We start from the raw sequence: 16190 nt of genomic DNA, 5'->3' as shown, positions 1-16190 counted from the left end.
CAAATTTTGTGAGTGCTGGAACAAGGGGAGCCTCGCGTTTGAGAACAGAGAGAGGCGCAGTGCAAAAATACCTGTGGTTTTGATGTCATGATTTGCAGGGAGTTCACTTTTGCTGATCGTAGCGGAGAGTGGGCGAGCGTGTCTCTGAAGTCTCTGAAGACCCCCTGGGGTCAGGCGGGCTCAGAGCTGGAGGCATTGCCCGGTGAGATGTTCAGATCGTTTGCATGCATGGCTGAGAGGGAGCAGGGAGTCTTTGTGAGCTCTGATGCGGTTTGCTGTCTCTCTGCCTCCTGTCCCGGAGCCTCCACTTCCATGTCATGCATTTCTTTTCTCCAGATCCTCACTTTGGACAGGGAGCTGCGATGGGGCCGTCCTGAGGATCAATTGTACCGTGGTTGCAACCCAGTTAGTAGCACAGAGCTTGGCAGTGTGCCTCGCTGTGTCTGCCGGAGGGCTGAGGGTGAGCCCAAGCTTAGTTACATGTGCCTGAAGTTGGGCCAGGCTTAGTGCCCTCTTGCTTTTGCAAGTCCCCTGAGCTGCTGTGGGGAGTTGGCGTGCCGTAAATCCAGGCCCGGTGGTGCGCAGTTCTGGCTGTCCTGGTACAGCCCCACGTGGGAGGTGAGAAATGAGTGCGAGAGTTGGCCTGTTCTGGTGGACAAAAGTCTGCCTGAACCCATCAAGGTCTTGCCTAGAGATGGGCTTGTTAAAGTCTGGGTGCTGAGTCACGCTGTGTGTTCTGCCATCCAAATGCCAATGTATAAACACATCCGTTTTTGCAGAATCTCTTGCCAAGTACTTGGGTTTACAATGTTAACAGCTTTAAATAAATTCTTCCTGGAGATAACTGATTTATTAGGCTCCTACCCTTCTGAAGGCAAAGCTAGTCACAATTAACAAACAAAGCAGCATGAGGCAGTTATTCTGGGTAATAAATCTTTCGGTGTTGGGTACTACTTGCTAATGGGTTTTGAAAGTAAAACTATATGTCAGTCGAAGTGTGCCTTCAGCCTGGGCAGGCAGCATGTGTGCAGACAATGTGTGTGCGTGTAATGTAATAGCTATTAATGTGGCGCACTAATGATTTCCATTTGCGTACCCAGGCATGTGTTGGACGTGGATGATGGGTTTGTGTTCGGCAAGCTGTGCGGTACAACCCCTCGCAGCCGTGCCGAAGTCCGTCCTTGCTCCGGTGCTGGTGTTTGCGGGCGTGCTGGCGGCGAGTTGGGCTGTGCTGCGCATAGGAGTGGTTTCACATTGCGTCTGCACGCCTTGGTCTCGGCAGGGCTTACAGGTGTAGAAACAAATGTTCCGTAGTAGTAGAAGGGCAGTGGGTCGTTGGTTTCCTTACTCTAATGCACGGAAGAAGTATGTTAGCTCCAGGGTTCAACGTGCTGTGGATAAATGAGCTATTTTGATTCTGCTGCTGTCGTACAACAACGGCTACGTAAAGTTTGAGGCAGATCAAGCTGTCCCTCATTTTTCTGTGGTTTTCCTTGGCAGCAGCTGGAGTTGGATCTACTTATTTACTCCTGGAAAAGGATGACTTTTTGCATCTAGTCCTTTTGAGGCTTCGGGGCATGCTGGCTGTGGGGTCCATCTGTGTGGAGGAGGTCTGTGTCCTGCCGAGGGGGAGCAGCAGGAGCTGCTGAACCTATGGGAAAGCAAGCCCTTCACAGGCAGTTTGCGTTGGTGCCAGATGAGGCTGTTTAAGCATGCTGCTGAGACCATGTTTGCCGCCAGATGAGGTGTGGTTGGCACCTGAAAGCATTAGGAGTGTTGCAGGGTGGTCTTAGGAAGGTGTGACTGGTACTGCAAGAGCTGGAGCCCTGCTCCTACTCCTGGGTAGTTCACACCACCGGCGCTCGGGCTCCCGGCCCTGCTGTGCAGGGCAGTGGTAATGGCCTGCCTCGGAAGAGGAGCACTCTCAGAAAACGAGGTGGTTGCATCTGTTTGGTGAGCTGTGGGATGGTTGCTCAGTGGTGCTCTCGGGAGACTCAGCCTGTAAACAGCAACGGCTGTGCACTGTGGGTGGAGGCAGGGGATAGCTCTGACTGCAGAGACTTGCTCTTCCTCCTGTGCTCTCAGGGACGTAGCAATTGCCCTCAGTCCTTACTGCTTTCATTTTGGTTTTACTGGTAATCCACCCCTACTCCTTTGCCACTTTTTCTCACACTTACCCCCTTTCCTGCCACTGTGTCTTAATGCTAGTGCCTCTTTCAGCCTGGCGTCCTTCTCTGGCTCTCATCTTGATGGTACAAGGCTGAGAAATGAGCCCTCCAAGTTTTGGTCGGTAGCTATTGTTGTTCCCTGACGGCATCTTTGTTGGATAAACAATTGGTCCAAGACCTGTTAGCATGGTTTCCAGCGTCGGGGAGATATTTCTTGCTGGGTTTGTAAAAATGATCTAAATGGATCCGACATCCTGGCTATAAAACATCTGTAACATTACACATTTAGTTATGTTACTAGAGACTTGAGTTCATTTTGATGGGTAGTATTTTATCCGCTACTTTTCCCCTTCTGAAAGCAAAGCTTTCTGTAGAGGAGGATTTATAGAAATATATTTCCAGCGCAAAAAAAGTCATGCACATTAAGATGTTGGAGTAAAAGAGAAATAATGTCTTTTTTTGGAGACCTTGGCTGATTTATCTCTTGCTTGGTAGTTTGGTATGACCTTCCTAGCTAGGAATAATATTTTTTTATTCTTTCTTTAATAACAATAATGTCAGTAACAATGTCTTGCGCTATTCCAGCATCTTCAAATCAGACTTTCAGCGGGTTAGACATTTAATGAGTGAAGCCTCACAGGCTCCAGTGAGCTGTGGGGTTATATTTTTGTTCTTCTTTTCGTGGAAATCAAGGCACATAGCGCTCGATTGTGCAACGTACTCAACCTAATGAGGCTTCCACAAACGCTGCGAGTTAAAATGTATGCTTAAATGCTGAGCCCTGCAGACTCCAGCTGAGTTTCTCCCAAGACTCTTTGATACATCAGCCCTATGGAGACTAAAATGACTTGCCCCGTGGTCAATAAGTGAGTAAACATCACACAAGAGAGACAAGCTCTTGTAGCTGCGAGGTGCTGCCTTCCTTTGGAAAAAGTATGAATGTTTTCTCTTGTCTTGCTTCCACTCTTCATTCTTGATGCCGCTCCTCAGGGGCCCTTTTATTCCTAGTCAAGGGTTATTTGATCTGCTTTAGAGCAACAACGATGTTGCTTTCATAATGGCTGGTGGGTTCCCTCCCTGGCAAGGGAAACATCTTTCTTTTGTGAGATGAAGGTGGGAGTACTGTAATTCTTGCAATTCACCAACCCATTTGTGTAGGGGGAAGAGGGTAAAAGAAAATGCGGCATTTCGTAAAATTGTGAAAGTGTTTCAACAGCAGTAATAAGCAAATCTGGACATTTTGCAAGATTTCACTGGTCTCACGTCAGAGATCACCCTTATGAAAAAGCTAAGCAGCATGTTGCATAGACATTAGCTTGACTCAGCAGATGAAGTAAAACTTGCTCATCAGTAACTGATTGCCATGTGCATCTATATTATGTAGATGAAATTAATCAAGGCTAAGGGTTAAAGTTTTCCATTTGTTCTTTTCAGAGAAATCATCTGGAGTATGTTGGGAGGGAGGTAAATTGCTTTACACATTTCTTTTCCCGTCCTGTGAATTTTTCTTGTTTTAGCAGAACATAATCTAGAATCTTAACAGAGAGCTCTCATCACTGATTTGGCAGGGTTATCATGAAAAATTAGTTGATACTAACTTAGAAGTATTTAAATTATGTCTGCTTTCTGCACTGTAGAGGCAATAAACTTTTTTTGGAGTGATCGCAGTGTTTGGGGCTGGAAGAATTTATAAACTCTTACAGAATGTGCACTTTTCTTAGTCTCCGAATTGGACTGTTCTATTGGTTTTTGTTAAACACTGTGTTAAACCTCCAATTACATTTCTTCCTTCTCCTTTTTGTAAGTGCATGCTTAAAGAAAGGTTCATTGACAGCACCATAAAAGCCATTCTAGCTGCAGAACCACGTGCTTTGGGGCATATTGATGGAGCAAGCTGCTTGCATGCTAAAAGGTATGGCTGGCTGAACAGTGTAACTGCCTGTGCGTGCTCTCTTAGCTTTAGAGGTAAGTGTGGAGCAATCAAAGAAGGAAAAGTTTTTGCCTGTAGGGTAAGAGCATGTCCCCTGCAAATTGGTTGACGCCTCGCCCTGTGCCAGTTTGTCCAGCAGCAGTGCCTACCGATGGAAGAGGCCTGTGCAGGATCTGTGTTTTGGCTCCTAGCTGACAGCCGTGACGTGGCAGTGTGGCTTCACCTGGTTAGTAGGCAGCAGCTCTTGGTTGGACATGACTCTGCCTGAGATTCCGTGAGCCGTTTGGCCCTGGCCCTCGGGAAAAGCTTGAGGTCGGCCAGTGGGAACGTCTGCCCTTGTGCCTGCAGCGCCCGGGAGCTGGAGACGCTTCGGGCAGCAACTGCAGCTGTATGCAAATACGGCAACAATCAAAGGTACTTATTCAATTTTGCCTACTGCTTTTTCTCTAACAGATTTATAGATTTTAATTGGGTTGATATGACTCAAATCACAAAAACATTGTGAGGACTCTTGGATGAGGGTTTTGAGTCAAGGGGAGCTGCAGGACCAGGAAAAATTAGGCCACTTAAGTGCCTCAGTATGGATTTTGGCATCCAACTCCAGGCACACAGCTTTGGAGGTTGTAGGCCTTTGTGGTCAGCTGTCCTCTGGGGCAGGCCCCACACAAATCTCTGCTTTCAGCAGATCTGCAACAGTGCAGCCTGTACGGGGGAGGCAGCCCGCTCTTCGGCAGAAGAAAATGCCGCTTGCTGCTATATCCAGTCTCCATGCAGCATCTGTCTTGCTGCGTGCCCTTCCCGGGTTTGGGAAAGCAGGGACCGCTGGTTGCCTTCTCCTTGTATTGTTCCAGATTAACAAATGAGGGCTTGGGTGTGTTTTGGGAAGCTGCTTAGTTTGATTTCCCACTTTGACCTACTTTAGTCCACCCTGCTTCACCTGTAGAGCCTTACTCCAAATCGACCTTGAACGTGCCCTTGTAAATGTGTTCTTTCACAAGTGTATGCCCTGTTGGAGGACACAAGTTTTCTGGTTGTATTTTGGATATGGCCCAGGATGTTTCTTTCCAGAAGACAGTATAATATAAATAGAGGAATTGATGAACGTTGTAATAGTCAGTTAATGCTGTGTTCCCATCAAATATTGCTGCCATGTCTTTGAATGTGAGGTCCCTGGGCAGAATGCCATCTCTCTCTGTCTCTCTCTGTACAAGGTGAAGTTCTGCCAGTCGCCTGTAGATTTAGGAGCAGAGTCTTAATTGCTTCCCACTGGGACCTTTGTCCCTGCATTATATGGGCATTGCAAAAATCCCGCCCTAGTACATAGTCATATTGGGCAGTGATCTCCATTTGTGGTCCTGAGATGTATTCCTTTAAAAATAATTATCTTTATTTAAACTTATTAATGCAGTTTTTAAGCACTGCTGAACAGTAATCAGGCAGGCATGTTAGATAAGTTGTCTGCACTCAGCGAATATTTAGAGTTACCTTCCTTACCATATCGTGCATGAGAAGCTAAAGCAACCAGGGGGATTTAAATAGATTTTCTCTGCTCCCCTCTTCCTGCCTCTGTACCTTGCCTCTGTAACCCATAAAAGAGTTATCTAGAGCACAGTAGAAGGGAGCAGCCCTAAGGGATATGATATAACTGGTTATAGCGAGGCTGTGGGGCTATGATCTATTCCTGTTCTCTGGAGGGTGTGAAGTCTGGCTCTGGTGAATTTTACCGTATCTTTTGATACGAAGCTTGAAGCCAGATTTTGCTCCAAAAAATGCTGAGCTTTCACAGCCGGGGCTGATTTTCAGGAGATTGGATTGTACCACCATTGTCCCGCCATGAAGGGAGCTCTTCGTGGTGGTACGCATGCATAAAGGCGTTGCTGTGCCTGGAGAGCAGGGGGTGGTTTGCAGGGTGCTTAGGGGAGGGTGCGGGGAGCTCCTGCCCAGACAGCAAGCTCCTCTTCTGGGGAGGGCCCCTTCTGGGGAACGGCTGTGGCCCGCGATGGGCTGCCGTTGCTTAACGCTACCTGGGGGTGAATAAGGGGCTGGTCCTCCCAGGGGGGCAAATGAGAGAGTTAAACCTGGTGATAGTCAGGAGGATGACCAGGAAGGGCTCTGCTGGACCCAGGCCAGATTTGCTTGTGAAACTCCAAGGATGGCTTTGGTGATTGCTGCCAATTCAATCTGTCATATAAAAATCACTTTGTTCTGCCTACTGCTGATACCAGAGTCATCGAGGGAGGGGAAAAAAATAAAATGCCAGCCAAAACCCGGCCCTCCCAAAGTTAACAGCAAAACCAAAGACAGCCAAAAACTAGGAATACAGCAGGGACTAAGTTACCAGTTTCATTTATGAATGGATTGGGAGAATACAACCCATCCTTATTTTCCACAGAAATCAAGGGAACTGATTTACCCCGCTGGGAATCTGTGCCATTTGTTTGGATTAAAGAGCTCTTTCATTCCTGCATACCTTTCTATAGCTTGAGTCAGTTCTCACAGGATGGCATTAGCTTACACAGGGGTCAGGCACAAGGTATTTGCACCGTTTAAGTCTTGCCGAAATCCTATTTTGAATGCTTAAGCATGTTGTACGTGGCACGTAAAGCCGTGCTGCCTTTGCGCAGGATTGAGTTCCTCTTGCTGTTGCGGAGCTTGAGAGTCTAATATTTGCTAGCCGATGGTACACAGTGCTCAGCAAAACACGTCCATCGTTTGTCACCTGTACAGTGGTGCTGGGGAAGGGGACGGTTCCTGGGGTGTTCTCTTACCTGGTGAGTGGAGAAAGGTTGGCAGCTTTCAGTAAGTGCTGCCTTTTTCATCGTGGGCTTTGCATCATGTTTCAGTTTGTTTTTTAATAGCTTTTTGGAACTTGCTGTGAGGATCCCGGAGGCCAAAAAAAAACCTGGAGAATTCTTGCTTATGGTTTGTGCTCTGCCAAAGAAGCCTAGCAATTTAGTTAACAAGATCACTTCCCCTATTACATGAGTTATTGTTGTTTTTAATTAGAGGTAATGCTGTAGTTTGAATGTACAACACAATGGGGTATAAAATGCAGTTCAGCATATATACCAAAGATGATTTTTCCAATTATAAACCTATTTAGAAGCGGATACATTAGAAATGATGAAATGTCAAACTGCAGATTAGGTGAGCAAGCCGGAATACGCATGCACCCACGCATACACGCTATCGTACAAGAAAGAGGAAAGTACTCTGGAAAACGGTTATATATGCATAATTAGTTTAATCTGAAATTAATGCTAATTTCAGCAATTTGCGATGCAGATTCACTATTAGTACTCTAGTCCACTTCCACCGTATTGCGAAGTTGAGGATTGCAAAGCCTTAATGAATTCCACACAGGCGTGCAGCAGAGCTGAGTTCATGCACTGGTTTCCAGGGTGTTCTTTGAGCCTCGGGTGTGTTGGTTTGCTTCAGCCCCTGTCTCTGCCTCTTGCTTTTAGAGAGCGGCTGCTCATTAGAAACTAGTCCCGTTTCAAGCAAAGGTGTGATGGAATGCAGAATATCCCGGCATTTCTGACTCTGCTGCCATCTGCATTTGCCCAGGTCATTTTTAACTGCACCTGCACCTTTGTATAACCCAGTTTCAAAGCACATGCGTTTTACTTTGCAACGAGACCTGCCAGGGACACACTCAGTCTCCTCTCTGTGCTAGCTGGGTGTAAGCGCTCATCCTTTCCAACCTCATCATCCACGCCTCCTAAGCCGGGAGCTCTTCACTAAAACTGGGGGGGGGACAGCAAAAAACAGGCTGTGTAAAGAACAGTAGGGAAAGGACACTTAATACATTACCCTGAAGTCAAATATGTAACTCCTGTGTTAAACACAGACTGGGCCTTGGCTCATCTGAAAAGAGTAGTGGATGCTTGTTGCTTGAGATTTTGAAATTCTGGGAATTCTGCAAAATATGTCACGAGCTTAAAATCCTCTTTATTCATTTTTAATAGTCATGATAATAAGACAGTTTCAGTGGGGGAAAAAAACCCACCAAGAAAACAAACGGAGTTGGTACGTGAGTATGCAAGGATATTAACGGACACTGAACTGGAGGCTCGAACTTGCAAAACTGCAGTTTCTTCGCTTTACCTGAGTCGGTTGGTTTTAGCTCACGTTAGTGTATTGACATGCTTGAGTGGGATTGTTGTTTCTAGGGACTGCATCTTCAGCCTTTTGTTTGGAGCAGATTTACTTGGTATGCCCCAAACCGATCTAATTACAACCTTAATCTTGCAAAAAATGGCATAAAATCAGAAGGCTTGTCTTGCTAAAGCAGGGTGGTTTTTTTTCTGCTTCTGCACCACCTGAAGTGTTTGCTCAGTTTCAGAACACAAAGGCGAATGTATTTCTCAAAAGCCAAGCCAATAAAGGGATTGTAACCTTGAATGACTCTTCGCAGTAGTAGTCACATGTGTTTTGATTAACTGCAACACTAACACAGTATACAAACAAAGCAATTCTGCAGGTACTTACAATTAACGGACTTTATAACCAGCGTTAGATCTAACTCTCCCCTGTCGATTCCTTCCGCAGCGAGAGAGAGACACCTTCAGTATACAAAAGCTCCAAAAACATTTAATATCTACATTCTGCAGAGCCACGCATTAGTGAATGATAGCTATATTATACTGCAAATTAAAAACAAAGACATGAAGCTGGAAGTGTTGTGGTTTCTGAGTGACCTAGACCTCTTGGTCATTCAGAAAACACGGCTTTGTGATGGACTGGCACAAATCGCTCCGTTACCCAAGCACTGCCGCTCCCACACAGGTGAGGAGCAGACGGAGCTGCTGGCTGAGGGACCGAACCCCGGGTCACTACAGGCGACTCCCTTTGGCTGTTTGCGGCAGTGCCCCCCTTGTAAGCAACCCCCAGAAAGCAGATTCTAAATTTACTCGCAGGAACAGATAAAGGTCCTCAGTGACTTTCATTGGAGGGACTTCAGGCTGGGGACTCTTCGGTTTTGGGCTTTTTGTTACGATAATAATAATAAAAATATAATGAGTTTTTTCTTAGATATACACATAAATGTTTTTATAAAATTGTAGATTTTTTTTTTTGGTTAAAGATATGCTGATTTATTTTCTGAGCCAAATGAGAAATTTTGATTTTAAGAAAAAAACTTCAATTTTTAAAAGAGAAACTCTTCAGTTGGCTCAGTTCCTTGTGCCTCTGATCGTTTGTCATCTTTAATGTTGACTAAACAGCACTCAGTGTACTTCATTAATAATTTTTAACCCTTTGTTTTTCCTCCCTGGAACAAGCACAGATCGGAGGAGGTGACAGGGGAGAATGCCGTATCAGATAGTAAGAACATCCCTCACTGGGGTGAACCAGAAGCCCATGGGTGTCGGTGCCCTGTCTCCTGCTGAGGGTGCTTAGTGAGAAATAGGATGGTCTCCTCCTGTGCCCTCACAGCCCTTTGCTGTGAGAGTTTTGGGGACTTTCTAGTTAATGTCAGTTTTCTCTGAACTTGTGTGCGAATGTGCCTGGTCCTGGCAATTTGATGTGCTTCAAAATCTTTTTTTATTGGTGATTCAGTGGCTGATCTACACAGAAGGTGTCCCTGGTGTAGTAAAATCCCTGAGTTAGTGAATTTTTTTTGTTTTGTTTTATGCCTTTTGAATGCTCCATCATGTTTTGCTAACATGTTTGCAAACCTTTGGCTATTAGCTATTAGGCTAACAGCCTGCGCTCTGAGTCTCCGGGCTGTGGGTCTGGTGCAAAGCTCTGGTCTGCTCCGCTGCATGGGAGCCCTGTGCAGAGCGGGACCGCAGCGCTCTGCGTTTTTTGTCCTGATGAAGTCTTGCCTCATAACTTGTCTGCTCAGGTAACGAGAGAGGATTTGCAGGTTAGAGCAGGAGTTGGAGGCTTTGTTTCCAGTTGGTCCAAGTCCCGCTGCAGTTATCTAATAATTGAAAATTGGTGAGGCTGTACCAGCACAGACAAGTCAACTGCGTACAGCAGTTCACCTGGCATTAACGTTTGAGAAAGAAATGGGTGCTTCCAGCACACACAGCAACTGTTCTTGTCTGCTGGGGCTCTCCTAGGCGCCCCGGGCTAAATCCGAGCTGAGCGTGGTGCTGGCCTCGTCACCGGCTGCGGGAGCCCGTCATGGCACCACGGTGAGCGGGCTTCGTTCATTCACCTCTGCTGCGCACATCCAGATCTTTACGGGGAAAAGGCTGGTTTCCAAACCTGCACCTCTGTCATGACCACGTCTCCTGGGCTGCTGGCCATCGTTGGGTCGTGGGAGACGGGGGTCAGAAAGTGGCTCCTGGCTGAGCCCATGGCAAGTGTGGGGCACGTCGGTACCTTGTGCCGCGGGTGAGAGGAAGGCAACGAAATCTCCTCTTGAGGCGCGTCAGGATCGGAGGAATTGCTGAGGCTTCACATGACTTCTGTTCTTTTGCTGAGGGGAATATGTATAACAAAGCAATCGAATCGTCTCTTCAGGAAAACATAGATTGTAAGAGCAGACTTAATTTTGTGCTTCACTTTTGTACCAAAGAGCTGATTTCTGAAACCATTTCCCAGCTCGCAACACATCTCTAGGCATTAAAATGTTGTGAATTTGCTTGTCATTACCAATATTTTCTTTGACTGAAGCTATTGAAACAAAGTAATCTTTTTTTTTTCCCTTTAACCTTCAATCTTGCTTCTAAAAGAAGTAGCTCTCTTTTTCTTTCTTTCTTTCTTGGTCAAATATAAAAATGATGATAATTTCAAATATTGCTTTAGAATAATTGCTTTTCTCCCTCTTTTGTATGACAACAGAAGCTTGGCCTGATCTTAAATCAGATGCTGGCAGGCAGAGGGCTCTTGACAGCCCTGCAAAATCCTTTAGTTACAAGTCGGCTTTAGCCAATTCTTTATTTGTAAATGACAATTTTCTACAGAAAAATATATGCTTGGGCTTCAATTTTGGAGTCCTAGATTGCAGCCAGGAAAAAAATAATTGAATTTTTACACTGTTTTTTTCCTCTCTTTTCTTCCTAACTTAAAAAAAAAAAAAAAAAAGTGAAGCTCTGTAAAGCATGGTTAGGGGCTGGCTGAGGGAAATATCTACCCTGGTTAATTTGAATGGCAGTGGAGATGGGAGTGATGTTTAATTTGTTCTGCACTAAGATAATTCGGGGCTACTCCAAGCTTTTTGTTCGGTGTCTCGGTTCTGCAAAGGCTTTGCCCGCAGCCGCACGGCACGGCTTGTCACCGCAGCTCCACTCGCCTAGCAAAGCCCAGCTGGGCCGGCACCAGTTTGGGGAGCACCGTTGCTCGCGGTGGGTCTGATGCGCGGGACGGGGTCTCGTGGCACGGGGGCAGAGCCATGCGGGAGCCCCTGGCGTGGTGGGGTGGCCGTAGGGCCGCCGGAGTGTGGTGATCCTCGAGGCAGCGCCCAGCGCCTCGGTGCGGAGAAAGCGCTGGGCTGCACCTTGCGACCTTCAGTAGCTATCATAAAATGTATCCCGTCTTTAGTGAAAATGTAAAAAAGTGAGAAAAATCCAGGCTCTGCACTGCGCAGCTGCAGCAGTTGTGTCTCCGTCTGACTGCCCAGTGTCGTTCCCTTTGCATTGCTCCAGCATTTGCGGGCCGTTGTTTGACCAAGCAAGTCCTGGTTCTGGAGTTACGGGGCATTTTTTTTTCCCTTCAGCTGTTGTAAGTTGGCTGCTTCATCCAGTTTGTCATACAAAAACCAAACTGAAGTGTTTTAATGCATGAATTTCTTATTGACGTGTTTGTTAGTTTCTTGAGTTAACACGCAACGTTGACTTTAAAACATCTCTATGTGGTGGGCTAGGCTGTAACTAGTCGTTGCGCCCAGTGTTAAGGGCATTGCCTGCTGTCAGCTGGGGCATTTCCCCTCTGTCCAAGCATACGGGGGTGATGCCCGCCCCTTCGGAGCGTGCTGACAACATTGTCCTGGATCAGCCTTGGTGTAAGGTGGCCCACAAGGCTCAAGCGGTTTGGGATTGGCCCACCAAAGACACCAGCTTCCCCTGCCAACGTTGGGGTTTGGGTCCCTGGGCTGGATCCTGCCTGTCTTAAAGGGTTACGGGTTATGGAGAATGGGTTATCTGGTAGTATGCTCTCTGTAGGGAGTCCAGCATCATCCCGTCACCTTGTGTGGACCAAACTCGGGGTGTGTGTGGGTCGGGAAGAAGAGCTGGGTGCTCAGCTGAGGTCTTGGGGAACACAAAAGGATTTCTGAAGGGCCTGATCCAGCCCCTGATGGACGGCGATACTGGGAGCGTTTCAGCTGAAACGTGGGTTGTGGCAGCTAGAGGACTGCATCGGTAGCTCTTGCTGTCTTTTGTCATTTGATTGGTTTTTAAAGTAACCGTGCAAGTTTAAAATTAACTGATGCATGGAAACTTAATAACACATCGCTTTGATTTGATGTAATTACCTTTTGTCCACCAACGAGCATGCACTCTGTCTTTACGAAAAAAAGGGGGGAAAATGGCATGTCTTTTTGAGACAGTAGCTATGAGGATACGACACTTGGACTCCTCTTTCACTTATCTTTGCATTGAGAAGCACAATAAAAATCATTTATTAAAAAAAAATATCCGGGGGCTAGAGTTGTTATTGAGTGCCTTTACTCAGTCATTTCTCAAATAAAAACAAAACAAGACAAAGAAAAAAAGAAGTATCTAATCAAACAATCTGAATTGCTTTTGTAAAGAAATATTCTCATTAACTAGGTTAGGGATGGCATCTGAAGAATATTTCTTTTTTCCACATATTGTTTGAAATAATCTGGTTAAACTGTATGCTTGTCTTGTAATTTCTTTCAGATGGTCACAAGAACAAAGAAAATATTTGTAGGTGGATTATCGGCTAATACAGTAGTGGAAGACGTAAAGCAATACTTTGAACAGTTTGGCAAGGTAAGTTCCTGCCCAAGTGAGCACTACATATTTTGAATTCTTTTTTTTTTCCCTTTCTTTTTGAAGTGTGTTTTGAAAAACAACAGTGCAATGAGGCCTGTGCTCAAAGGAAGGCCACATTTTTTGCGTTTCATTGTAATTTCTCGAAGCCTCTGGAATCGCTTCTGGAATTCCTTTTCTGTTTGTTGCATGGGTGTGTGTACAACATTGCTGACACTGCTTACCTTCATTAGAGGAAAAAAGAATCATTGAGAGGTGAATTTGTGTACGTTCAGGAAGAATTTGACCCTTAGCTGAATGATTACACAGTTGTCTTCTCCATAAAATCAGCCTTCTGTTTACCCCTGATTCTAGTGGCAAAAGGAGCAGATAGACATATTTGAGGGAGCTCATTAAGTTGTGAAAATGCCTGAAGGAACCACATGAATAGCAACGGTAATATGGAAGTCACTAGAATATCCATTAAATTTCTTATTAAAAAATCCTTATGCAACATCCTGTGGAAATATATGTAGAATCCTGACTTTTTTTAAAAAAAAGTTTATGCAAGGAAGGAAACCATGCCAGAATAGTCTTTACGGTGATGGAACAGCTCAAACCCCACAATCCAGGCTCTGTCCAGCTAGAGGTTAGTGCCACCGCCTTCCATGGAGCTTCCTGGATCCCCAAGGCTTCTGGATGCTTGGTCAGGAGTCCAACAAGGTGAAGAGCTTGCAGAGCCATCTGCTTCGAAAGCAGTTTGTGGAACCACCTTCCGTGGAGACTCCTATCCGTCCCGCTGCCCGTGGGGCTCCATACAGCTTGATTCCTTGTAGTTAGTTTATGGTTCTTTTATCTGCCCTGAAAAGGCTTGGCCAGGCAGTATTTTGTTGAGGGCTGAGGAGGGAAGTTTATAAATTGTTCCTGTGCTGCATTGATAGTTGTTTTGCAAACCATTCATTTTATTTTCAATAATAATCTTCGATTCTGGCAGGATGTTTACAGCCTGCTGAGCCTTTTATTAAAGGATTACATGAGCTTTTGGATGTTTCTTCTGTAGTTACTTCTAATTGCAGAACTCCTCTAACCTGTATTTTTGAAGTTAATAATAGTTTCAATATAAGTGCTTTGCATATTGTCTGGATGCGGTCTTAATATAGTCTTTTTAATTTCACCATCTGGTAGTTTCATGCTTGCAATTTTACAGTCCCTGAGAATGCAGACAACTAGGCTGCGTTTTTCAGTAGTGACTAGTGATTCGGGACGCTTCAGTTCTGCTTTCATGCTCTGCCTTTCTTGAGATAGCTTAAAAGAGGTCTGGCTTTCCAAAGGCAATACTTTTGGAAAATCAAATATTTTTTCCAAGTGTCTTAATTTGAAGGCTAAAAAATAAAGGCGCTGAAAATAATTGCACAAGTTGCAGTCAAGGCTGGAACCCATTGCTCTGGCAGTAGAGCTGGGGTGTGTCCTGCTGAGGCTGCGTGGTCCAGTCGTTAGAGCTCAGCTCCTGTGGGACTCGGGCTCACCAGGTGACCTTTTCCAGTTGCATCCCTGTTTCACGCTTCCCTGTTCTAGCCTGTTAAAAGGAGGTGGTGACTTTGGTGAAGTCGGTGGCGTTTTGGAGGAGAGGCTTCTCGGCTGTGTCGCCGTGACTCGACCTCGCATGCAGGCATTCAAGTTCTCTCTGCTGCACTTTGCTGTTTATCAGCTGAGCCAGTTTGGTTTGTGGGGTGTTTTGAGGTGATTCTCCCCAAGGCTCTGGTTGTGAGAAGACACAGAGCTAGTTAATGACTCTGGGGAATGGGGACTTGTGGTCCAGCTAAATTAGAAGACTCGTTAATACGCTGCAGTGGGTGGGATGCTGCATTCAGATATAAGGACCCAGGACTGGCCCTGTGGGACCTCGTAGGAGCTGCTTCCTTCGCCTTGTCCATTCCGCTTCCCCACCTTTCCTTGACTTGCTTGCTCAGATTGCAAGCTCTTTGTGGCAGGGCCTGGTGATGCATACCGTATCTTAGCTGCTTAGCACACGAGCCTTGCTCTCCAGTCGAGCCATTACAATGCAAACCATGCATCGTGATCGATTGGCAAGGCTTGCATTTGCTTAGCACTTTCTTAAAATAAGGAAAATTGCATTACATAATTAACGTGTAGAGGAGCCACCCATAGTTGATAAGAGCATCTCAGGTGACTTGCTCTTTGAAATGCTGAGCTTATTTATTGGTGTGGAAAAAATTGCTTACCTACTGCTGTGATTCTTGAAATCTTGTTTGTACTTGCTGCGGAGAAGAGCTTTGCAACCGGGGGGGTTGTTTTGGTAACTGGAGGTAGCTCTCAAAATATACAACGTGGTTAGAACAGCCACCAGCTTTGGGGCCAGGCGGACTCCCTCGTTTAACTGGGCTTGGCAGGAAAGGGCCTGAAGTGTTGAATTTGACACTGCAGCTTTTTGAGAAGTAAATGCCGGAACCTTTTTCTCCAATAAAAAGAAAACTGCTTTAATAAACCCCCTTCCCTGACTTCACCAGTGAAAATGCCTGCCCGTTAGAGCACCAAAATACATGGTAGTGATAACTCCTGAGACTTTGATTGTGCAATTTCTGATAGTGATTATTTTTTCTCTCTGTAAAGCCCAGGATCTGTAAGAGTCCCAGCTTTCATTTTGCAAAGACGGGCATCCTTAGCTTCTGTAAGCTGCAGAGGAAGACTGGGAAAAATTACCTGAGTGAAGCCAAAATGCTTAACAGAAGGAGCATGAAGCAGTGTAATTAACAGCCTCGTGATTGCTGAATGCTTAGAGCTGGTGACGCTGAACCTGTGCACACAGAGTTGTTGTGGGGCTCCCCGGGGAGACTTGGCGGGGCCAGGGTGCCGAGGAGGGGGCCAGGGTGCCGAGGAGGGGGCCAGGGTGCCGAGGAGGGGCAGCTGCGGGGCTGTAGGTCCTGGTGGGACGTGGCCCGGCTCGGCTCGTGGTGCAGGCGGGCAGGGAGCACAGCCCAGCGCCTCCGATAAGGGTGGCACGGGCCCGAGGCCGGCAGCCGTGGGAGGCATATCTGGGCGAGAGTTTGGGGTTGAGGCTTCTCCTTCCAGTGGTCTCAGGGAGCACGATCCCCAGGAGGACGTGAGGAGGCTAAGCCGGGAAAACAAAACTCCAAACTAAGGCATAACCATTTAGAATCAGAAGGAAAAAAAAAAAAAAAAAAA

The 16190-nt window shown here is 46.2% G+C and overlaps 1 protein-coding gene across 13 annotated transcripts in view; it reads left to right on the top strand.

The window, feature by feature from the left end:
- The window catches only part of MSI2 (musashi RNA binding protein 2), a 259702-nt gene that overhangs the window by 74457 nt on the left and 169055 nt on the right, over positions 1-16190 (top strand). For 12 of the 13 annotated variants that reach the window (XM_072881752.1, XM_072881749.1, XM_072881756.1 and 9 more), the window contains one exon: positions 12915-13007. The exons of the other annotated variant lie outside the window; for it this stretch is intronic. In XM_072881752.1, coding sequence (XP_072737853.1) covers positions 12915-13007 — 93 coding nt within the window. The remainder of the gene's footprint in view (positions 1-12914; positions 13008-16190) is intronic. 13 annotated transcript variants of the gene reach the window in all.

Source organism: Ciconia boyciana, chromosome 17, assembly GCF_034638445.1.
Source record: "Ciconia boyciana chromosome 17, ASM3463844v1, whole genome shotgun sequence".
Classification (NCBI taxonomy): domain Eukaryota; kingdom Metazoa; phylum Chordata; class Aves; order Ciconiiformes; family Ciconiidae; genus Ciconia; species Ciconia boyciana.
Note: the sequence above shows the minus strand (reverse complement) of the source record. Positions and strands in the feature narration are given on the sequence as shown.